General features: G+C 43.6%; 1 protein-coding gene across 2 annotated transcripts in view; it reads left to right on the forward strand.

Annotated features, from left to right (window-relative positions):
* Nucleotides 1–25,265, forward strand: part of OTUD4 (OTU deubiquitinase 4) — a 72,244-nt gene that overhangs the window by 19,868 nt on the left and 27,111 nt on the right. Inside the window, exon 1 of one of the 2 annotated variants that reach the window (XM_083755428.1) lies at nucleotides 23,581–24,198. The exons of the other annotated variant lie outside the window; for it this stretch is intronic. Coding sequence (XP_083611554.1) covers nucleotides 24,013–24,198 — 186 coding nt within the window. The 5' untranslated portion in view covers nucleotides 23,581–24,012. Of the gene's footprint in view, nucleotides 1–23,580; nucleotides 24,199–25,265 lie in introns of those variants that run through there. 2 annotated transcript variants of the gene reach the window in all.

Here is a 25,265-nt window from a genome sequence, read left to right on the forward strand (position 1 = left end):
AGCTCACCCTGCTGCAGGGATTCAAACTGCTGACCTTCAGATTGGCAAGCCCAAGAGGTTCAGTGGTTTAGACCAAGTGCCACCCGTAGAAAGGTAACAATCACATGACTTGCCCTGTCCACTTCTCCCTGGCTCTGCCCATCCCTGGCATATGTCCCTCAGAAGTCACCCATGAGGAAACCCTTGCTTTACATTGACTGGAAGTGGCTTTCCAGGCTTTCAGATAGTGGTCTTTCCCAGATCTAACTGGGGGAGTGACAGGAATTGAATATGAGACCTTCTGTATGCAACACGACTGCCCTGCCACTGAACTATTCCTTTATAACTAAGTGCCTCTTTATGGTTATATGCCAGCCACACAACTGCAACACTCACATCTGAACCAATCTCAGAAACCCTACTTCCAAATCTCAAGTCTTCATCCACACCATAGATTTAAAGCACATGATTTCCACCCCAAAAGCCTGGGAGACATAATTTACCCTTTACAGAGCTGCGCTTCCTAGCACCCTTAACAACCTACAGTTCCCAAGATTATTAGTGGAAGCAATCCACTTCAAAGGTGCTTTAAATGTATGATGCAGATGAAGACATGAGATCTCCAGAAGTAGTATTTTTGAGATTGTTGGCCTCAAGATTTAAACTTGCTGTGCTGAGAATTGACCCCCAAATTGAGTGTGACTTGACAGGTCTATGCCCAAAATGACCCCTTAATGAAAGAATTGTTCAAATAAAGAGGGACAAGCATGGACTAAGAGAAGGAAAATAACACAAGAGACCCCCAACCTCTCACTCCCAAAAAAACATCCTTGTTTTTCAGCTCCATTCATGGTGGACAGGATCCGTCAGCAAATGCCATCATGGGGTACATGCTGTACCCCTTGCTTGTGCAAGAGTTTACTTTTATAGCCCTTTCTGTGGCTGAGAGAAACCATCTGAGTTCAACGTTTCACAGATTTCTGGGAAGCTAGTAAGAAGTGGCGATGGGCCTTGCCAAGGAGGAGGCAAATGGCTTCAGAGAAGCATTTCAAGTCGCTACAGAATCCTTTGCTGAATCTGATTAGTTTCAACGCCTGTGTGACTGACTCCACATCAAAACCAGAAAATATGTTTCTGCTCATCTTCAAGATTGCTGCTGCTAATTTGCAACATCTGCCTCAAAAGCAAAACAAACTGAAGAGTGGAGACACTGAGCCATGTGTCTGAAAAGCTAACACAGCCATTCAAATTAACAGAAGTAAACACCAGGGCTGCAGATGTGGCATCTGCTTGAACAGCAAGATGTTTCTCATAAATGGAGTGCAAAATGGTGGCTGTGCTGTCAACAGCACAAAAATGTTAGGGTTAATGCCTTTTTTTAAAAAAAGTGTTTTTCAATGAGCATTGTTAAATATAGAATTACAAAGGGAAGGGCTGTACCTCAGTGATAGAACATCTGCTTTACATGCAGAAGGTTCAAGGTTCAACCCCCCATTTCTCCATGAAGGGCTGGGAGAGACTTCTGCCTGAAACTGTGGAGAGCTGTGCCCATAAGTGTAGACCAGGGATAGACAACATGGCAGTGGCGTAGCATGGGTTGTCAGCACCCGGGGCAAGGCAAGTAATTTGCACCCCCTAACCCGTGGATTTGCGCCCCCTAACCCGTGGATTTGCGCCCCCTAACACTAACCCCCAGATGTTGCGCCCGGTGCGGCCAGCCCCCCTGCACCCCCCACGCTACGCCACTGCAACATGGTGCCCTGCAGATGTTGCTGGACTACTGCTTACTTTATCCTTGACAACGGGCCATGCTGGCTGGGACCGAGTTGTAGTCCAATGACATCTGGAAGGCAGCACAGCTATTCTTCGTGTAGCTGATACTGAACTAGATGGACCACTGGTCTGATCTGGCGGATACTTCCTATGTTTGTTTAGGAAAGACTAATGGAACACATATGACCATGCATGTATTGTTCCAATTAAAGCAGCAATTCCCAACTGGATGCAGAGGTGGACCTCTTACCATGGGTTGACTATAACTTTACCACATTGCTGGGATTTCCAAGCTGCTAGGGAGGTATCAGAGAGTCCAAGGTCTGGACCACACCCTCCGAATCTGAGGCTATGACTTAGCTCTCAAGACTCTTGCTATCCTTAAAACACACACACACACACACACACACACACACACACACGGGTCTGGAACCTCAGTCCCCATCCTTAGCAGGCAATATGAAGCCTTTGTATTTACCAGATTTAGTATTAATACTAGGAGGTGACTTACTCCTCCTGTGACTTCAGACCATTGTCTGAGATCAAAGTCATGTTGATTGCTCTCTTTCCCTGTAATTCTGAGAAATCAACTCCTTCCAAATTCTTAGCAATGTTGAATAGGGGACTTCCAGCAACTAAATCCTGAATTAGTATTCGATACCTTTGCTTGACAAGCTTAATACACTCCTCCTGTCTTTTAAGAGACCACCACTGCAGAAAAATGGTAACTGCCAGTTTTTTCCCCTTTAAACACAATAGAGTTGGGAAACCATTTGCTTTGCAAATTAATTATTCCCCCCATTTTGTTAAAGATCAATATGGTTAGTTACATTTTCAGATTGAGAAGTAATATAATATTCCAAATCTCTCTCTCTCTCTCACCCACCCACCCACCCACCCACACCCACACCCACATAGATGGGGTGTAGCATAAGGCAGGAGCCAGAGCCTATTCCCATATAAGAGACTTTAAATAACCTTCAATGCCACCCACACAGCTGCCATGGAACCATCAAACTGGTGCAGGACCAATTTTGCTGCTGAAACTATAGCAAGGAAGATTTACGGAAGAGTAGAGTAGTCTCTGCATTTAATTTCACTCTGACCTCACTTTTTACAATCCCACCCAACCACGTCTTTACATACCTACAACTCAGGATAGCACTTCATGTATCTGAGACTTATGCCATAATAAAATAGTTTAAATCTTTAAAGTGCCACAAGATGCACAAGATGTTAGAGCTGGCCTTTATGACTGGCACAACAGAAGCAGTACAGTAGCCATATTGTAGTTCTTCTTTTTCTCTGGCGATCACTCGTAGCCGAGTAAGATTGTCTTCCATAAACACAGTTTTAACAATGAGTACATTAGCAGTGACACATGTGTGAACTCACTCACCTTAATATTTTGCTTATTTATCACATCACCCTCCAGCCCTTCCGCAAAAGGGAGCAGGATATATGGGGTTATTTGGTGTCAACCTTGGAACAACCCTCTGAGGTAGATGAGGCTGAGAAAACATAGTCACTTGCCTAAGGCCACCTAGTGAGCTTCATAATGTCGGCCCAACAATAAACTCACACTAAGCTACTGGAATTATTATTATTTTAGTCTTTCCATGGCAACCACAGAAAATTAGCCTGTATTTTCTGGAAGCATGGAAATTCCATCCCTCAAGCATCCATTTCCTATTTGCCTTAGAACAGGGGCTCTCAAATGTTCTATAGCCCCAGAGGCCTGCTGAGGAAGCTGTAAATTACAGAGGTCTACCAGTCACAAAATGGTGTTTCAGGGGCTGAGCCATTAACATGATGGTGGCAGATGAAGGTAGAGTTTGGTATAATCAGCTGGCTATTACTGACTGATGTTTAATCCATGTTTGAAAATTGCTAAATTCTTTGCCACAACATTTTCCCCATGTTAAGTAAAGGCATTTCTTCTGGAGGCATTGTGATAGCCTCCCCACTTTAGGAAGAATTTGCTGGTCCAGAGGTTCTAAAGTAGAGACGGCTTTTTCTTTTATATTTTGCCTTTCTCAATATATTTTTTTTACCTAGCTCCTTCTGTTTCAGGTTTGCTCCTGTATGCACCCTGCTGTGGCTCAGATCCAGCTTCTGTTTACTACATAATCAAAATATTGGGTGAGGCCATCCACATACCTTACAAGACCTTTCCAACACATCTGAAACAGGCAATAGGACACTTGGTGGATCTCATAAGTACAGTGGTACCTCAGTTACAGATAGGTAGCCGTGTTGGTCTGCCATAGTCAAAACAAAAAAAATTCCTTCCAGTAGCACCTTAAAGACCAACTAAGTTAGTTCTTGGTATTAGCTTTCGTGTGCATGCACACTTCCTCAGGTTAAGTATTTTTTGCTCTATAAGACTCACTTTTTCCCTCCTGAAAAGTAAGGGGAAATGTGTGTGCGTCTTATGGAGCGAATGCAGGCTGTGCAGCTATCCCAGAAGCCAGAACAGCAAGAGGGATTGCTGCTTTCACTGCGCAGCAATCCCTCTTGCTGTTCTGGCTTCTGAGATTCAGATTTTTTTCTTCTTGTTTTCCTCCTCCAAAAACTTGGTGCGTCTTGTGGTCTGGTGCATCTTATAGAGTGAAAAATACGGTACTTAATTTGTTCTGGAGGTCCGTACTTAACCTGAAACTGTTCTTAACCTGAAGCACCACTTTAGCCAATGGGGCCTCCTGCTGCTGCCGTGCCCCCGGAGCCCGATTTCTGTTCTCATCCTGAAGCAAAGTTCTTAACCTGAAGCACTATTTCTGGGTTAGCGGAGTCTGTAAACTGAAGTGTATGTAACCTGAAGCATATGTAACCTGAGGTACCACTGTACTCATTACCTTTGTCCCATTGTCACTATCCTTCTGTGTTTTAGAGCCAGGCCCCGGTGGCTGTAGTTATCAATTTGGTAAGGGATTATGAGACAATTGCATTGGCGACTCTGCATGCTGAACATCAGTAGAGGAGGCTTATCAAAGAAGGTTCATGTGTAATGGATGTATTGAATTCACAAGTGGTACATTCCTAATTCGGATTATATTTATATTTGCTTGTGAAAATACTCATAACATTATGGGCTAATCAGTCCATTGGCTATTTAAATTCTGACAATTTTGAAATTTTCACCCCCCCCAATTGGTGTCCATTTTTTTGGGATGCACATCCTCTTTTTGGGCATTGGCCAGCCTAGTACAACAGGTAGCTGCAATATGTGAACTCAACCAGGGCAATCTTAAGCATATGCGGCGCTGTGGTGCAAAGATCTTTCTGGCACCCCACTCCCCGTTTCCCAGAATTGTCAACCTTTTCCCAAGCCTCTTCAGGGATTGCTCTCCTCCCACGGAGGCTTGGGAGGCAATCTGTATGCCCACCAGCCATATGGTTGATGGGGCACAGCTGGCGGACGTGCAAGAGGGAAAGGAGAGGCCGCCGGCAAAGCTGTGCAGCTCCTCCACTTGCTGGGGCGCCCATGAGAGGCTGGTGCACAACGCACCAGTAAACCCAATGGGAAAGACGGCTCTGAACTCAACTATTTGAAGTCAGAGATGGGGAACCTGTGGCCCTCCATATATTGTTGTTGGACTTCAACCCCCACCTGCCCTAAACAGCATGGCCAGTTGTACCCGATCTAAATTATTTCCATGAGGCTCTATGCATCCTTTGAGGACTTCCAGATGAAAATTTTTAAGAAATGCTAAAAGATTATTGTAAAGGGACGCGGGTGGTGCTGTGGTCTAAACCACAGAGCCTAGGACTTGCCGATCAGAAGGTCGGTGGTTCGAATCCCCGCAACGGGGTGAGCTCCTGTTGCTCGGTCCCTGCTCCTGCCAACCTGGCAGTTCGAAAGCACGTCAAAGTGCAAGTAGATAAATAGGTACCTCTCCGGCGGGAAGGTAAACGGTGTTTCGATGTGCTGCTCTGGTTCACCAGAAGCGGCTTAGTCATGCTAGCTACATGACCCGGAAGCTGTACGTCGGCTCCCTCGGCCAATAAAGCGAGATGAGCGCCGCAACCCCAGAATCGGTCACGACTGGACCTAATGGTCAGGGGTCCCGTTACCTTTACTTAAAAAAATTATTGCAGCAGAAATGTCTGCATGAATGGATTCTCTGTGCTATCTCCTAATAGTATACAAAATTTAGCTGGTCACATATGGCAAGAATACTGCCACAGAGAAATGGGGGAGTGGGGAAATCAATAGATGACCCAGGAAAATGGGAAAGCGACTGGCATTTTTAGCATTTACTGGTAGCTTCCTAATGATGCAGACAGCATGATCAAATCATGCTTTGGGATTAGGAAGGAAGGTTGTTCTGAGATAGACAGATGTTTTTACTAGCCTTATGACTCCTACAAGTTTCACCCAGAAGGTTAAGATTTTCTACTCTGCCCTCAGATAGTTACCATAAGATAAAACAGGTGAAGGAAGCATTTGCACAAATTTTACAGATGCCCCAAACAGAAAACACAGCCAAAGGGAGATGTGAGTAGACTTCCATATTAACCAGCAACTAGACTTCTTTACTATTTATATTTTGGATTTAATCACCCAGAATAATATGACTAAACCAAATAAATATTTGTTGTTCATTTTAACAGAACTGTAAAATTAACAGGAAAGTGTTTATTATCACTTTGACATTGCGCTTCAAAAGTGGATACATTTTGGCATATTGCTAATGTTTCCCACTGAGAGTTCTGCTTCTGTATTAGTTGCTCTTTTTATACTCCATCAGGCGGGAAAGAGATTTCTACTTGTATTGCTATGAAAACCAGACAGGTGCAGGCCTATTTTACCAAACCAGCAGAGAACACTACCTTCCCTGGACTTCTGGCAAGCTCATCCCATGAAGCGTTCAGCTGATGATGCACAGACTTCTTGCTCTGCTGCAGTGAAGAGGAGCCACAAGGTGAACAGTAATGAGTCATTGAGCATTTCCTTTCTTCCCTTCCTCTGTGTAGGCTCCAGATTTGGAAGAGCTCTTGGGAAAGGACCCCACTGAGCCCTTTTCTTCAGTAAGTCTGTCTTACACCACAAACACCAGCTGCTTCTTCTCTTCCTCACCATTGCTACCTGTGTTGCCTGGTGACCATTGGGATTGGTAGGATCAGGTGGAAAGCAGAGATACCAACAGTGGGTAGAGCCAGGCCCATCATTCACATCATACATTTAAAGCATTGTGGTACCACTTTAAAACACGGATGCCACTTTAAACAGTCATGGCTTCTCCCCCCCCCCCCCAAAAAAAATCTGGGAGCTGTAGTTTGTTAAGGGTGCTGAGAGTTGTCAGAAGATGCTTCTTCTCCTCATAGTCAAATCAAATCAAAGAGTTACAATACTCAGAGGGGTTTAACAGTCAACCTCTCTTCACAGGGAACTCTAGGATTTGGCCATGCCTGCTGGGGCTGATGAGAGCCCAGAGACATATGGAAGGCCACAGGTTCCCCATCCCTGATGTTGATGTCAATGGGGGATGGACACCTGGGATCAGGGCAGCAGGCTGCAGGACAGTTCCTGCAGGCCATGTACATCTGTTAGGAGGATTCTCAATCATATCTGTGTGCAACTACAGACCACAGCTATTCCACCTTAATCTGTCTGAACTGACACTATACATGAGTGTGATTTACTATATGTACAGTCTTACTAAAGTTTTCAATTCTGGTACAGTAGAAAACTTACTTATTTTCAGACCTTCACATATTTAGCAGGATCAGAGGGCAGGTGTAGATAAGGTACTGTACACCACTTCAAAAATATCTCTCAGACAAGGAATAAACATACCTCAGGGCATAAGATGGAGGCTTATATCTGAAAAAGAAGCCTTTGATGATCTGACAAAAGCTCTTTACAAAATAGAGGCTTTTATACAGGCTAACTGAAAGAAATCGGGGAGAGCAACATTATTTCTGATCTTAATATTCATGCGGTCTGACTTGGGCTAACTGATATTCAAGAGGCAAATTAACTGGGTTAAGCTGTGATATTTATGCAAAACTAGAAACAGTATGAAAATGCACTTGTGCAATGTATGTTGAAAAAGTTAATGCATTAGCAAAAGTTCTCCATTATCTCAATATATGTGTAAGAACATTGATTTTCCTTTTCTTAAATCGAAAAACCCAAATGATGTCAATATGGTAAGATGTGATGCATCTTTAAGGAAGCTAAATAGTAAACTGGGCAATTCAGTGAGTAACGGTGATGAGAGACATAATGGCTTGTTCCCACACAAGAATCACATCAGTAGGCTGAATTCATCATTGTGGGTTATGTTCCTGGAATGTGCAGAGAATTAATCAGCACACAAAACAGGGAAGAGAAACAATTTTGGCAGCTCTCAAAGAAAGAGGTGCCAGGCAGGGCTTGAAGAAAAGCAGTCAGCTGAAAAGAAGAAGAAAAAATGAAACAAGAAAAGCCCATTCAACATGTTGAGACAAGTGCTCAAATGCCTCCTTTAGCAACTAGCAAGAATGTCATCTAATTTGTAGGTCCCAGCAATTACTTGATTAAATTGTATTCAGGTGACAATGTGAAGACATTGCTCGCTTAAGGTGAAGCAGGAAGAAGAATGTTTCAGTGCATTTAATGAGAACGGGTCAGTTAAACTTCAAAGAGTGGCATCAATAGAAAAAGAGTTGAAGGGGGCAGGGAAGGTCTATGTTAGCAACAATGCTGTGTTAACGATGAACCTACATGTCATGGGACAGTCCTGTGATTATGTCGTGCACAGGAAGGCTTCTGGGCTGTATTTGCAAAAGCAGTTTTGCCAAAACCTTGTGCCTGAAACCATCCTGAACACTGGGAGCTGGATACTAGAAGCAAGAAGCAAGGAAAGATTCCATGCAAGGAGTTCAGCAGTTGGAAGCCAGCTTCGTAGCTTAGCAACTAAAGCTGAAAGGGAGCTGGGAGCTTCTCAAAAAAGTGGTTGAGAGGGCAGAAGGGGCACGCAAGATGAGAAAACAAGTTTAGATGAAAAGGGGGAAGTCGGGAGCAAAAGTATTAGAAAAGGGTGTAAGGTGAAAATACAACTAAGCCGTGCGCCAAGGTCAGGGCCTGATTTAGGTCTGATGAGGCCCTAAGCTAGTGAAGGTAATGAGTCCCTTTATATGTCCAGCTGTCCTTTGTCAACAACAAATCATCGCTGTTTTTTGTGTTGAATATATGCTATATGGTAATTTATGGACCTAACAGGTATCTAAAGCCATTTACACTTAACAAAATGTGTGTGTATTTTATCAAAGTAATTGTTGAACTGAAATACAATTAAGAAGAAGTATATTAATAGTGAAATAATCATTAAGCTCTAACTGTATGTAGGTTTTATTTTATTTGTTTTTTATCTTATATTTTGGAAATGTACATCCAGATTATTTTCCTTTAATTTTTCTAGGGGGCCCAAGAGAGTGGGGCCCTAAGGTTTAGCTTATACATAAATCCGGCACTGGCCAAGGTCCAAAGCAGGGAGTGATTTAGTTGTCCTGTGGCATGGGCTTATTGAATACTTTTGCCAGCATAAAGCAGGGGTGGGCAACTATGGCATTGTAGACCATCTTATGGAGGGCCACAGGGCCCCCACCTCGACTATAGAATCACACATATGGCCTTATCTTTATAATAAATAATGTGTGTTTCAAAATATTCAATACTTTGGTATTGTACAGCATTCTGAGCAGATTGAAGAATGTCATTTCTCAGAGTTTTGTTCATCGGAGCCAACTGGCCTTGCTCCACAACTACAATGCATGCACACACACACGTTGAACCTCTGACCCTTTTTGAAATGCACAAAAGTCTGCAGCACCTGGAACAGGCCTGTAATTTATGATGCATAGGAGTGCTGGAAGCTCATGCTTTAGTGTCATCAACAAGACGGTGTTCCTATCCCAGGCAAGCTTTTAAAAATTACATATATAATAATATTATATCTTTTACTTTAATGCAAGCTTCAGTCTTGAGGCCATTCCATAAGAGCACATGTTTAGCCAATGAACTTGGAAATGTTACTGCATCACTCATATATAAAATCTGGTTTATTCATGGTTAGCTTTAAAGAAGGCGTGACTGTCCACTAGGCATTTCCAGAATGTACATGAGGTAAATGCTCTGCTGTTTGTTTTATGGAGTGTCCATCTGGAAGCTGAGAAAAAAACAACAACAAAAATATAATTTTCTCTCTGTCCTGAGTCTGAAATTTAAACGCAGCCTCTTGTGTCTGTCATGTGAGTTCTAGCTAAAGTAGGGGCAAAGGCATTCATTGCATTTTAGATATTCAAACTAATAATAGTTCCAAGGCTTAGTTCCGGGCAAAGAATCCGTTCTGCCTAGAAAGTGTGGCTTTCTTACAGTGAAACAGACAGACAAAAAGCTGTGATCCCTCTGGTCTCTGTATCAAGAAATATATGCCTCGTTACCTTGGGTATACGCACAATAATTTGGCCATTATAAAAGCAGTTGTTAGCTTCAGGCTGATCACACCCCATTAAATCCTTCAAATGTTCAGGAGTGTCCTGTGGCATACAGATGTGATTCCAATAATAGTAAGTGAGCTCATCCTTGGTGTAGAAGATTATTCATTAGGGAGAGAATGGTGTAACTGATATCATCATTACATCACCTTTTCCTGTGCCTTATTCTCACTGCAGCCGATAGGGAAAGCACACCTCAGTCCTAAGTTATGTCTTTTTATGCTTTTGCAGAATATGCTAAACAGAATATGGTTTGAAAGGACGTTCTTCCTCCATTAAACCTCAGAACTGATCATCAGTGAGAAAAACACATGCAGTACTTGAAATGCTTTGCTTGTGTCCCTTTTCATCCTTAAACACAGTTCATGTTCGTCAGCAACTGCTTAGTAATGATTTTCAGCCACTGAAATACTCTTGTGATCCAATCACATGACCAAGACTGGAAACACTCTTGCAAACCAGTATACTGTAATCCCATGACCAAAAATGGTTTACTGAAGCCTATTTGAACAAAGAGATTTAGGTTTCTGGAAATCTTTCAGCATATACAACCCAGTCAAGGGAATGATGAAATCGACCATATCAGATTGCAAGCATCTTTTGCTCTCATTAATTCCACTTCTAAAACAAAACAAGAATGGTCTGAAATAGTTGGGTAAGGTTGACTTGTGCCTTTTATTTTATTTCAAGGACTACAGGAACACTATTCACATCTCATCTTTTTACATATTAAAAGTACCTTTAAAAAAACCCCTTTGGGCATTGCAGAGCATGTTTACTCATCATGTGCAGATCATGTGCACAGTCTAATATCCATGACAAATGCACCAAAACATAAAGACATCTCTTGTAGAAATGTATGCTGTTCATGTTTCTGGAGGTTTGTTTGACTTTTTCCATTGTGCATCTTGAAGTGCTACTAACCTTAGGCAGCAGCTTGGACTCCAACTTAGAAGGGGATGAGGTCAGCTAGTTTGTGATCAGTGTTGTGGCGTAAGCTGCAGAAGTGTCAAACTTGGACCCTGATGATGACACTGAGTCAAACAGCCAGAACACGCAGCCCCCTCAAGCCAGGTCTCTTGGAGAAAGTACCGTACCCTCTGAGCCAAATTCCCCCAAGAAACCCAACCCTTCCATAGAAGGGCCTTGTGCTCTCTTATGCCTGCTCACACCAACACAGTCAACACATCAGACAGGCCTGAATAGAGTGGCTAGATAACTACAAAAAAGTCATTGTCTCTCATTAGGCTCATTCATGCACACTGTTCCATCTTGCTTTGCCAATTTCGTTACCAGTGGGTCATACCAACTCTGATTGGATCTTTTCACCTTTTCAACAGACTTTGTTTCCTTTACATAGGGTCTACAGGGTGATAGCTCTTGCATCTGTTGGGCCTTTTGGCTTGGGCTTTGCAATAACATCATCCCCCATACTGCTGCCTGTTTCAGCTGAGGATGCATTAAGCTGATGTGATGAAGAGCAAGCTTATCCTGCAATAAACATGTTTGTCTTTAAGATGCCACAGAACTCTTTTCCTGCAACAAATTAACACTGGAATTTAGATCCCTTGCTATTCATTTCACACATACCCCATGTTCTTTTTTTTAAAAAAAGACTCTTCTTAAGAGTCTGCCATGGAACTGTCTCTAATTTCCTTTCAATTTTACAGTTTCCTTTTCTACATAAACTGGCTGGGCGTTGACCACATATTACAAATGCGAGCAAACACTGCAATAAAGCATTTCCCATTTTCCCCCCTTTTGTGTATCCTAACATCCTGTTTGCTAGTATCTGCAAGGAGAATTAACATCTTTATTGAATTCACAAAACCCTTAGCATATACTATAGAATCTTGAAAGGATTTTGGGTATGATTTCTGGAGAACCAGTAAATTTTTGTAGGATCCTTTCTAAAGTTGTTAACACATTCCTGTCCTTGTGCTTATGAATTCCATCATAGAAAAAAGGAAGGAAGGAAGGAGGAAGGGGCAACAAGAGAGATATTTGCATGCGCACTTCTGGTTGGATTTTCCTTACCAGCTCCTATAGTCCTAATATGTGAATCTCTATGGCTTTATATCACGGAACTACACCCAAAGAGTCTGAATAACCTATCGGGATCAAAAAGGAACAGATAATAATTCGGGAGTCTGATGCAAAGCCGGCTTTTATGCAAGAGTCAGAAATGTGTCATGAAACATGAAACATTTGGATGCCAACATGGTTCTTCCTCTTGAATAGGCCACCAGCGGGTGACTGTGGCCTGTCAGTTGCCTCTCTTAAGCTTCTGTACGAAATGGTTTTAAGACACTCATTTACAAAGGCTGTTATTATGGTCTATGAAGTCACAGAGTCCAGTCTATAAATGTGAGCTGGCATCATAAGCTAAAGTATTTGTGTTAGAACAGAAATAGAGATTGAGAGGAAGTTTAGCTATAAAGGCTTTGTCCTGAAAAGGAATTGATAGAAAGCTACTTCCTGGCCCTTTTACAGTGCCAGCCCTGGTGTGAATGGGGAAAATATGACATTACACTATGCATGGGCATAGGAAGCTGCTTTATCAATGGGCTGAGTCAGGTCATTGGTCTCTATAGTACTGCCTACTCTGACTGGCAGCAGCTCTCCAGGGATTCAGACAGGGGCCTCCCACAGCCCTACTGGAGATGCCAGGGACTCAGCCATGGAAAGTGGATGCTCTGCCACTGATTAGACTATTTATCCTACAGTTAACTATTGATATTGCCTGAGCTCTGTCTGCTGTAATGCAAAGTATCCTGAAGCTTTGGTGTGACTTGGTTTTGAATGGGCAATCAAGGCCCATCAATCTTACAAAAGGCCTTTCCTGGAAATGGAAGCAGCTCGAACTAGTTTGGTCAACTCTTGAGCAGATAGAAAGAAGGGGAACTCCCTAACTAAAGTGCTGGAAGAAGATATGGGATTAGACAGAATCTTGAGGTGTTGGTCTCATGTTGCATGGAGGCCAATAAATCATCTTAAACTGGCTGCCTACACCTACAGGCTCAGCCATTACAAAAAGAACTATAATACCCCCAATAATGTCTCCTTCAAAAGGAGAAATTATATATTATTTCAGTACGATTATATATATATGTTGATTCAGAAGCAACCCCATTGAATTTAATAAGACTTACTCCCAGGTAAGAGTGTTTGCAGCCTAAACCTCATAGAGCTGTCCCTGGAAATGCAGCAATGTTGTTACTCTTTCTGCCATTTTCAATATTAGCATTCGGTAGCGTCTTGAAAAGAGTTCTCTCCTTGGCCCTATGGCAACCTCTACAAGAAGGATGGGGTACCTGTGGCCCAATGCTCCTCATCTCTGACCATTAGCCATAGTGACTGAGACCAGTGGGAGTTGGAAGCCAACAGCATCTGCAGGGCCACAAGTTCCTCTGCAACTTTTTGTTAGGGCCTTGAGAGCGTCAAATTAGAGAAATGCATCTACCAACTGCCCTCAAATGCTGGACCATTTTATTCAAACACACAGACTGGTCGTAACAAAGAGCTCATGTAGCAGATCACCTTACCGTCTGTAGGTTCTTCCACCATGAGGTTGCTTGGTGGGACGTGGGTGGTGCTGTGGGTTAAACCACAGAGCCTAGGTCTTGCCGATCAGAAGGTCGGCAGTTTGAATCCCTGCGATGGGGTGAGCTCCCATTGCTCAGTCCCAGCTCAAAAAATAGTGGAGACGGGTGTATCACAGAAGCTCACACACTCTAAAGCAACTTGTTCTCCTGGGCAACCTGCTTTGCAGTTCCTCATCCTCAGGCAATCCTGAGGCTGTCTGTGTTGGCAAGCAGTGGCTCTTTTAGGCAAGGATCTTTCCCAATCCTACTGGGAGATATAGGGGATTGAACCTGGGACCTTCAGTACTAGTCCTACACAGAGTAGACCCATTAATGTTAAGGAGCATGACTAATTATATCCATCAGTTCCAATGACTCTTTGAGTAGGGCTTAGTTGAACACCACTCTACGTTTCTGGTCATTAAGTTATGATATGTGGGACGGTGGCTGGAATATTGGACTAGGGCTTAGGAGCCCAGGGTTCAAACCCTCACTGGGTGATCTTGGGCCAGTCACTGTATCTCATCATAACCTACTTCACAGGGTTGTTGTGAGGATAAAATGGGGAGAGGTGAAGTGCCATGTATCCCACTTTGAGCTCCTTGGAAGAGAGGTGGTCTGCAAACTTAATAAGTAAATACCTGGATGGCAGCAGCAGGCTGCTTTGTTCCCCCTTTGTTTTTGTATTTCCCTGTAGAATGCAGACAAGTTTCCCTTGCATAAGCAACCTGGATGTCTTGCCCTGTAAAAATAAGATTTAAGACATTATAGTACACTATAATCTGGACCAAATGGCCCGATACAATGATGCATTGTGGATGGATCCTACATCTGTAGCAGAGATAAACTTCAGGTCCCTTTGGTATCTATGAGCCCATGATTCCAATTAGAGAGCTGTTTGGATTAGAACATCACACTTCCCTTTTCCCTGCTGAAGATCCACACACTGTTTGACCTCTGTTAAGGCTGATGCTGCTAGCTTCTTCCACTCTTTCAGCTGATTAACAGTAATTAGCCACCTGCAACTGCATTGTCTTTTCCACAAACAGTTTAAACTCAGGGGAGAAAACACCCCAAATGCTTGTTTTGAAAATGCCAGTCTGACTCCTGCAATTTTTGGCACTAACATAAAATTCTCCTTTCTCGGTTGTAAGTGTGACTACAAAGCTACATGGATGAAAGAGGAAAGAAGGTAGTGCAGTAAGGATCCTGCTTTGTTTTTCTTTGACAGTCTGCTTAATTTCTCTCCTTTTCTGCAGTTTGCTTGCATCTCTAGGCTGCATTTAGCAACTGTTACTATTCCTTAATGGGAACTGCAATTAATCTTAGTTCCCAGACATTTTGGTAGGTAAAACACTTTGTGACATAACTATTCTTTTTTATAGATGGAAGACGCTGAACTATGAAGATAGTAAGTTGCTGAAAGCTATCCTCTTTGATGGCTTTTTGAAGATTTGAACCATTTATCTGCTATGTTCAAGATGAGGGCAGTGCTGTGTAGGCCACAAGTGATCTGATGCGGCTGGAGCTGTTCACTATTAGTCACTATATCAAACTAGTGTCCCTTCCCCCAATGGAATTATCTTGTGATCTGCATTAAAAAAGAAAGAAAGAAAGAAAGAAAGAAAGAAAGAAAGAACGTCTATCTAGTTTAGTGGTGCCTAAATTAACATTACTATGCAGATAAAAGTCATGGAGGCCTGCTTCCATATGCAGATCTCCCTGGCTGTTCAATAAAAAATAAGTAATGAAGCAAACATTTATTGATGACATGACTTTTTTTCTTCAATAAAGTCCTGTGAAACCTACCCTGGATGTAGGAAATAATGTTGTTTCTAGTAGAAATATTGCACTTAAGTCCACAAAAACAGCATAAGACCTTTTGTTGTTATTAAACATTCCAAACATTAAACATTTTGTTGTTATTAAAACTCAGTGTTCTTAACTACTCATCCCCTCCTCCAAATAATAATCTTCAAATAATTCATAATTCAGAAACCATTCTAACTTTTTATTTGGCAATTTATTTGGCAGAGCTTTCAAAACTTTTCATGTTGGTGACATACTTTTTAGACATGCATCATTTCGTGACACAGTAATTCAGCTTTACTAGCAAATCGGAGGTTAAACTAACTCCTTTCCAGCTTTGGGAGGAGCGCGGGGAATGTTCGCGTGACACACGACACACTGCAGTTGACACACTGACGTGTCGCGACACACAGTTTTGAAAGCTCTGGGATAAGGGCTCCCCTAACCTAAATGAATTGCAGGAATTAAATCTCAGTTTAATTTCCATAGTATAGGCACAATCCAGAGAAAGGTTTGCACATAAACCAATATTAACTGTTTATGCCCTGACCCTAGTAAGTTTAGGGTATGGTGGACAGAGAAATAGCCGTCTTACAGTGAGTGTTTTGCTCTGGGCTGCTCTGATATTTCAGGCAACTAACCATTATTTCAGCAGGGGTGGGGAAGCTGTGGCCCTCCAGATGCACTACTACTCGTAGCATCCCTGACTATTTCCCTTTCAGGCCAAGACTGATAGGAATCGTAGTCCAACAATAACTGGAGGGCCACAGATTCCCCAAACACCGTATTTCAAAGTCCATGGGCTCCTGATGTTCAAAAAAATTTAGACCAAAGTTGCAGATAAAGACACCCTCTCTGTTAGTAGACAAGTTGCAGTAGACTATATGATGTCAGAACAATGAAAATAGTCTGTGGGGAAGGCAAATTTAGCATAACTTAGAGATATTTTTTTCAGGCACCCTTTGCATGAGCTTTAATTATATATCCAAAAGCTAGGAATATTAACTGGCCAGATGAACAGTTGATGAAAGGCAGTGCAGTAGCCAACAGGGATGTGGCAAAAACCTGACAGCGCAAGCCCATGCATGTTTGCTCAGAAGTAAGCCCAACAGAGTTCAGTGGGATTTGCTAGGAGGTAAGTGTAGCATAGGATGGATTACAAATTGCAATCCTGTACACCAGGAATGTGGAACCTGTAACCTTTCACTTGTTCTTGGACTCCAACTCCCATTAGCTTCAGGCAATATGGCCAATAGACAGGGATGATGGGAGTTGTAGTCCAGCCAAAGGTTCCCTGTCCCTGCCATACACACTTATCTGGAAAAAAGCCCCACTAAACTCAGTTGGGTTTACCTCTGGCAAAACATACACAGGCTTGTCTGTTAATTGTTATTCATGTTGATTTTTTTTATTAAAGATTTTCTTGTTTTATAGAAGTAAGTGTAATGCCTCGTATTTTTTCCATGTAACATTTTTACAAATCCGTTTCATTTGTTGAGACATTAGGGGGAGAAGGAAAAAAAGAGAAAAAAGGGGGGTGGAGGGAGGGAAGATGGGTGGGGGTGGGGTCGGGTGGCGATGTTTCTATTATGCTTAATGTATGTAGGGTTTGGTGTCAGCGTTGCTTGTGCTGTTCACTTGTGTTCCTTTGGTGGTGATAGAGGTTGGGGTTGGCCTAGGGTGTGGTTGTTTGTTTGTGATTGGCTGTGGTGATCTTTGTTTTCGTGTGTGAGTGGGGTGGGTGGGTGTTTTGGATCAGGTTAGCTATATTGATTTGTATGCTGTTGGTGGATTATTGTCATTGTCTTGTTGGGCTGTGTATGTGATAAAGGGGAGCCATACCGAGGTAAAGGTGTCTTCTTCTGTTTGTCCTCGTGTCAGTTTCAGTTTATTGGTTAATTTTTCTAGTAAGGCTGTTTCCCATACTATTTGGTACGATTGGTCCATGCTTACTCCTGACAGGTCTCTCCAGTGTCTGGTTATGGTGTTTCTGGCTGCTGAAAGTAGGCAGGCTTGTCTGTTAAGAGCAGGAATACACTGGCCATCTCATTCAGACACCATTCTGTTCTGTTCGTAAACTGGCATTAGGAACTAGGAGGCAAGGGACTTCTACAATGTTTTAGGGCAGTGGTTCCTAAAACAGACCACTTGCAGGAGTCATTGCCAACTGAATCATCTCTATTTGCTTACAAATATCCTTAGAAAGAAGCAGAGTTGACTGAATGGAACAAATGTCAAAACAGTTGTTTTAAAAACTTGTCATATGTAGAAAAACAGAATAGCTCTCGTGCCATTTGGGGAATGGAAGCAAAATGCCAGACAAGTAAGCAAATGCCACACTTATGCCTTCTTACTAAGTTTAGATTTGACTGCCGAAATAAAAGCCTAACAAGAGATCAGCACCTGCCTAAGTGGTCAACTTGATAAATAATAAGAGTATATAGTTTTTAAGTTCAAAGAAACTAGGACTGTCAACATTTCACATTGTTCCAAAACCTTGCAATTTGATCATTAGAATTTTTGACATATTTTTTCATAGGGCCCTATTTCTGGAATCTCATGAACCTTTTGAAGAAATATTTTGTGAGGTTGAAGGGAAGTCTTGTAATCTGTACAGTCTTGAAACAATCCAAAATCGCAAACTGACCTTACCAAGGTCTTAGCCAAGGAAGAAGCTCATGATTACACTGAGCTACTGATAAAACAAGAATGAGCCACGAGATTAGCAATTAACCTGTTCATTCTCACGCTACTTAGCATACTGCCATCTAATGCTTATTTAAGTGTGCAGCTCCTTTGCTTCTCAGACACCATTCTGCAAGCTATATACATTACCCCCAACTCCCCTCGCCCCCGCCAGCTGCTCAAAGCTGTCAGGACCCAATGTGGTAGAAGCCAAACAGCTTAGCTAAGTTTGGGTCAAGTCCATGGGGATAACTATGGGTCCAAGGGGCCCAAACAGATGTGGGCCAAGGCAGGCAGGTAGATTTTGGAATGGGTAGACAAAACATCAGAGGCAGGCAGTGAACTTCCAAGAGTTGTACTACTGCTCCCAGCAACAACCTGCTCAGAATAAGATTCAGATGCATTATATAATCTCGTTGGTTATCCAAGCCATTTGATTCAGCTGGGCTGCAGTCCCCTTTCCTGCCATGATGAAAGGGGCGCTGTAGAGCTGAGCCAGCCACTTCTTTTAACCCCCAAGCTGACCTGGTGGAGGAGAGAATAAGGTGCTTAAGCCCTGCTGTCAGATAGGCTGTTTTGAGTGCTCTAATGCCTTATGGTTTCTTGAATATAAATACATGTGCCATACTGGCTATCTGACAAATTACGAGAAGCCCCACAACTTATATCCTAAAGTTTCTAATTAACATACTTTCCACCACTGAGAAAGTAAAATTAGATCTAAGTACAAGATCTCACTAAATTAGAAAAATTCAACTTTACCTTCTGGCACATGATCTCCACCCTCATGCTGCTAATAGATGATGAGCCTCACCTGTGAAACTGATCCTATTATCTGTGCTGTGCAATTCGGTTTCCAAAGGATTTTATGTATGGGCTCTAATTATTTTAAATTTGTTACTGCCCATGTAATAAATTGTGTGTTGTATCCATCTAAACCATACTCAGAGTAGACCCCTTGAAATGAATGGAGCTAAGTTAGCCACGTCCATTAATTTCAATACTCCTAGGACAAGCAATGGGCCCATCTTTTTAAAAAGATCTTTGTGAAAAAATGTTTAAAATTATTTACGAATAAACGGGAAAAATGGAAAGCACACTCTCATCGGAACATAACTGTTGTTACATATTTATACAGTCATATCAGTGTACCTGGTGTTTTACAGAAAAATATAAACAAAACAGAGAACTCTAGAACATGAGATTCTTTATCTTAGGGCCCTGCGTTCGAAACCACGGGCAAAAAAAGATCCTTGCATTGCATGACTCTCATGGTCCCTTCCAACTCTAAGATTCTCTGATTCTGTCTTGAGGAGCCTACAGTCTAAATTGTGATATTTTGGGGCTGTTGTCTTGTGTAGGATGCCTACAGCATTTCAGCCCTGGATGTTTTTCTAACATGTCTAAGGATTTAGTGCCATCTGGAGGCTATCACATGCTATAGAAACTATTTCCAGAGAGGTGGTTGTGTTAAGCTTCTTGCAGCGATAGCAACAGAGTCCAAGCTCTCATGGACTACAGTCCACTCCATCAGGGGAATAAAGTGTTGTTACCTGGTTGCTAGGAGGCGTGGATTGTATACAGTGGGCTGCCTGAATGTTGTGATGCTGACCATCCTAACACTGCTGGATACTGTGTCAGACTATTGATCCATCTAACAGAGTATTTTCTCCAGTGACTGTCAAGGGCCCTCCAGGGTTTTAGGTTAGTTTTGCTTGCAGAAAATCTCAGGTTTAATCCCTGGCACCTCTGGGTAGATCTGAGAGAGAACCTTCATCTGAAACCCTGAAGCTACTGCCATTCAATGTAGACAATACAGTGGTATCTCGGGTTACATACGCTTCAGGTTACAGACTCCGCTAACCCAGAAATAGTACCTCGGGTTAAGAACCTTGCTTCAGGATAAGAACAGAAATCAAGCTCCGGCGGCACAGCGGCAGCAGGAGGCCCCATTAGCTAAAGTGGTGCTTCAGGTTAAGAATAGTTTCAGGTTAAGAACAGACCTCCGGAACGAATTAAGTACTTAACCCGAGGTACCACTGTACTGAGTTAGATGGGCCATTGGATTCACTCGATATAAGGCAGCTCCCTATGTCTCTCCCAGTCTTGGCAATGCTGAGCATTGGCCTTGAGCTTACTGCTTTCAAAGCAGGTGCTCTACCTGTGAGCTTATGGACCTTCCCCTTATCCTGGTCCTTATACTAGGCAAATGAACATAACACACCTTCTGTTCAACAAGTGGAAACAAAATTAAAAAATTCCTTCCAGTAGCACCTTAGAGACCAACTAAGTTTGTTATTGGTATGAGCTTTCATACCAACGGCAGACCTACCTGTAACTGTTCAACAAGTCTTAGTCATGTGTTCTTCAACTGCTGAAGGGGAACAAAAGGAACCTTAATCTTCTCTTCCTAGTTGCCTAGTAGGGGAACATGTTTCCCTCAGGAAGAATGGCTGCAGTTCCTCCTGAGTGGAGACCAGACGCTGAAAAGGAAAGAGAACATCCTCAAACAAGATTTGTTTAAAAAGCATTTCGCTTAATTGCAATGCAAGTATTGTGAATATTATCTTTTTCCCCCATTCGCTGCAGATTTTTCATTATTCACTGAAAAGGGTAAGAATCCAAGAACACTGGGCAAGGCCTAGCTGCTCATTATCAAATTAAAATAGCCTGTACTGTTACTTCTTGTCCCTTGATTGCAGTTTTCATCAGATAAAGCAACAGTCTGGGTGTGTAACATGATTCCCCACACCTCCCCATAGTTCAGTATCTTGTTTTCAGTATCTTGGAAGAGTTTTTGGTCCCAGTAAAAGGCTTCATCACACCCAAAGACATCACATTATTATCTAACTCATTCTTCGCTAACCTAGGTGGAATCTAGACACTTAAAAAAGTTGTGAAAATGCTTTTTGAAAAAATGTTTTGAAAAATATATTGAATTCGCCATAGCTTGCCATCGCCATCTAGTACCATATTTTTATAATGCACTTTACAATGCACTTAAAACGTTTTATTTGCAGCTGTATAGCTGAGTCCCTGGTGCCTTCTGGTTGTTTTTGGACTATAATTCCCATCAGCCCCCAGCCAGCATGTGGAAGAAGAAAAACCCCCCACCTTGGAAAGCATACAAACTTACTGTGCTATAAGCTTCTGTGGATCAAAACCTGTTTTATTAGATACACAAAGTACTGTAACTTGGCAAATTACAAACGCACACACAACAGACAGAATAATCGTGTGTATTAACTGTTACTAAGTGAGGGCAGAAGACACATCAGTGCAAAAGTCATCACTATGCAAAATTTAATGCAAACAAGGTCTACAAAAGGGAGTAAAATATACAATCAAGTGTCGGTGTGATCTACTGCCAGCCATGTAATGAATGAATAGGCAAAACAAGATGAATAGTGTTTATGCACACCTAATTACTTTCTGCAGTCAGGCAGAGCTGTTCTCAATCTCCAGTCCAAGTCTAATGGTTCAGCAGCTTCCGTTTAGCCGCATTGATTAAGTGGACCATAATCCATGAATGATAATAAATTATTATTCATGATAAAAACAATAATTTGTTAACTTTTAAAGGACCCACAAAAGCCTGTGTTGTTTTTGATACCAGCTGGTAAAATCTCACAAGCTCCTGCAAAATTAGGGACTCTCTAAACCACAGAGCCTAGGACTTGCTGATCGCAAGGTTGGTGGTTCAAATCCCCATGATGGGGTGAGCTCCCGTTGTTCGGTCCCTGCTCCTGCCAACCTAGCAGTTCGAAAGCACGTCAAAGTGCAAGTAGATAAATAGGTACTGCTCCGGCGGGAAGGTAAACGGCGTTTCCGTGCACTGCTCTAGTTCGCCAGAAGCGGCTTAGTCATGCTGGCCACATGACCCAGAAGCTGTACGCCAGCTCCCTCGGCTAATAAAGCGAGATGAGCACCGCAACCCCAGAGTCGGTCATGACTGGACCTAATGGTCAGGGGTCCCTTTGCCTTTACCTTTACAGTGCCACCAGCAGCTCTTTGTTGGGCTTGCTCTATTCTCTCAGGATGTTCCAAATAACCAATATGGGGCAAACAAGCAATGTGTGTTCACTTTTGAAAAGAGAACAATATCCTCCTTTAATATTGTATCCTTGTGATATGTAAATTGGTAGCATATTGTGGATTTTTGAGTTTTATGTTGGTTGTGGTTGTTATTGCATTTGGATTTTAATTGAATGGATGTCTATGGCTGAAAAAGAAGCATATTAAGCCTGGCTGCTTCTGGGCAAGGTATCTCCTAGTGCTACCCAATCATCGTTCTTCCATTGCAAGTGACAAGCAGAATGCAATTGACTTTCCACACTGTTGGAAGTGTTGTACCTTTTCTGTGTACATCTCACTACATTCTGTCTACACCACCTGGGCATGGTACACCCATTTTATCGTCACAACAACTCTGAGAGGGAATTGAGGCTGAGAGATACTGTGCTTGGCCTAAGATCACCCAGGGCGCTTGGTGCTATGGGAGGGGTGTCATTTGCAACTCAGCAAACATTCCACACAGATAACCGGTGTGGGGAGTGCCATTTTAAGACCCAGCTTATTGGAGCATACTGTACTGGCTTGCTTGTGAGGCAGAGACGTAAAGAAAAATGCAGTCATCGTATCCACAAACATTACTCTTCAGTCACTGATTAGAGAGAAGACATTCTGCACATGCTTAAACTCCCTCTTCTCTGTCACTTCACATCCAAAGCTCATTTGCAGAAAAGAAGGATGGTTACAACTCCCAGCGACTCTTAACTACGGTGCCCAGTTATCTGATGGAACGAATGTGCTTTTATGGTATGACGTGTGTGCACAGCCCACTGAATGTTTGCAATTTCCACCCTCGAACTGGGTCTGAAAATGCAGGTCTAATGGCTAACTTTTGGGGGGGAGGGGAGGGTACTTTGTAACATTTAGCTTCAGGAAGACTTCTGGAGAGCTTGCAAGCTTGCTTTGCGGAGTTTTGTTTGGTCTTGATGAAGGTGGTGTTGCCCAGCTGTGGATTCTGAAGTTTCCAGAACCCTAATCGCCCCCTAAGCCGGAACCACATAACCACTGAGGCTTGGCCACCAATATCACAGCTATCGCGCTGTGGCCAAGGATTCCTCCGCGGGAAAGAGCAGCTGCTTTGCTCCTCCGCCCTCCTATAAGAGGAGTCCGCGCTTCCCTGCGAGCCCCTTTGCCTCCCGGCTCCCTCCCTCCCTCCCCGCCGCGGCCGCTTCCTGCAGCGGCCGAACCACAACTCCCAGAAGCCCTTTGGGTGTCGGTCTGGCTCTGAAAGTGAAAACAAACTTCAGGGCTGCCCGTTTCAGGGAGGGAAAGCGCCACATGTTTCGTTTCTCTTTTGTTTCCGCTCCGGGAGCCCAGTGATGCGTAAAGGGAGCGGGCGAGAGCTGCCTTCCCAAGCGGGGCAGCAGGAGGAGCGCGCAAGTTCTCCGCGCCGGGCTTGAAGCCAAGGAAACTCCGGCGGGAAGGCCGAACAAGAAGCGGCAGACGCTGCCGCCGCCCGGTGCATGCGGGGCGCCTCGCAGGAGACCTGCGAACGGGAGTCCGGTTCCCGCTGCGCCGCCAGCCGCCCTTGGAGCGAGGGGCTTGAGGCGCATCTCTCCCGCTTTCTCCTGCAGCATGTGGGGCTGAAACAGCGATTTCCCTGCAACCCCCGGAGCAATAAATAAACATGGAGGCGACGGCTGCTACTGCTGCTGCAGAAGAGAAGCCAGGTGGCGAGGAGCAGAGCCCCCCGGGCTCCGGCGCGGAGGCCCCGGCGGATTCCTCCATGGACGCCTGCCTGCGATCTCAGGGGTTGTACCGCAAGCGAGTGGCGAAGGACGGGTCATGCCTCTTCCGAGCCGTGGCGGAGCAGGTGAGTGCGCCAGGTCTCCCTTTGCAAGCGGAGGGCGCGAGGGTCGTGAGAGGCGGCTTTGTTCGGGGAGAGGGTCTCTCTCCCTCCTCTCCGAGGTGCAGCTAGAATCCCCTGGGAAGGAGGACTTTGACCTGCCGGCGCGCGTCGCCTGTCTCTGGCTTCAGGCGGCGGAGAAAGCCGGGGGAAACGAGTTGGTGGAAGTTTTTTGCGGATCTGGGCAGCGCGCTCTCCAGGGCCAAAGGCGAGCGGTTAGGGGCGCAGCCGCCCAAGGAAAGAAACCCGTCCGGGAAAAAGAATCTGTGTGGAAAGCGGAGTTGAGCGCCCTCCGCGAACTTGTTGCACTGTTGAGAGAGAGATTTGCTAGTTGCCTTTTTCTAGTTTCGAGGGAAACGATTCTCTTTCCTCCCCAGCTCTTTGGTCACCTTCCGACAAGTTGTTTCGGTTGCACCTCCCATGTTTATTATGTTCCCAACTCCAATTTTGTTGACTATTTAAAATCTGCCGGTAAACCGAGAGGAGACACGATAGTTATCCTTCCTTTTGTATATATTTGATGGGATGCTTGTATATTATTTATATACGATGGTGAAAGAGGGGGAAAAAATTTGAACTTCGGCCTCCTTAAGTGCGTAGCCTGAAAACGCAAAACGCCTTGCCTCTGGTCTGCTTTATTTCTGTTGTGGCTCAGCCGACTCGTGGATCATTTATGTCCAGACTGGAATATGGCATTCGGCCTGGGGGAAATGGGTGCAACGCTGTCCGGCTTGCAGAGTGCAAAACACCCCCAGGGCTGCTTTGAAATTAGGTCAGCTTCCTGTCGCTCTGCACCTTCCCAAAGCTGAATGCAGGGGACTTAGCTTGTGCTTAGTAATACTTCCACTTCTAGGGGCAGTTGTGGGGCGATTGGGGGGGGGGCACAGGGTTGGGCTGTATTGTCAGATTGATTCCTGATGCTTATAACTGAATCACTTCTGAGAACACGTTGTTTTTTTAAAAAAACACACCATAATTTCCGAGTTAGATTGTTTCAACAAAAAGTCTTGTGGTACCTTGAAAAGGCTGGCAAT

This window comes from Podarcis gaigeae (assembly GCF_964106915.1).
Source record: "Podarcis gaigeae genome assembly, chromosome: 9".
NCBI classification, from domain to species: Eukaryota; Metazoa; Chordata; class Lepidosauria; order Squamata; family Lacertidae; genus Podarcis; species Podarcis gaigeae.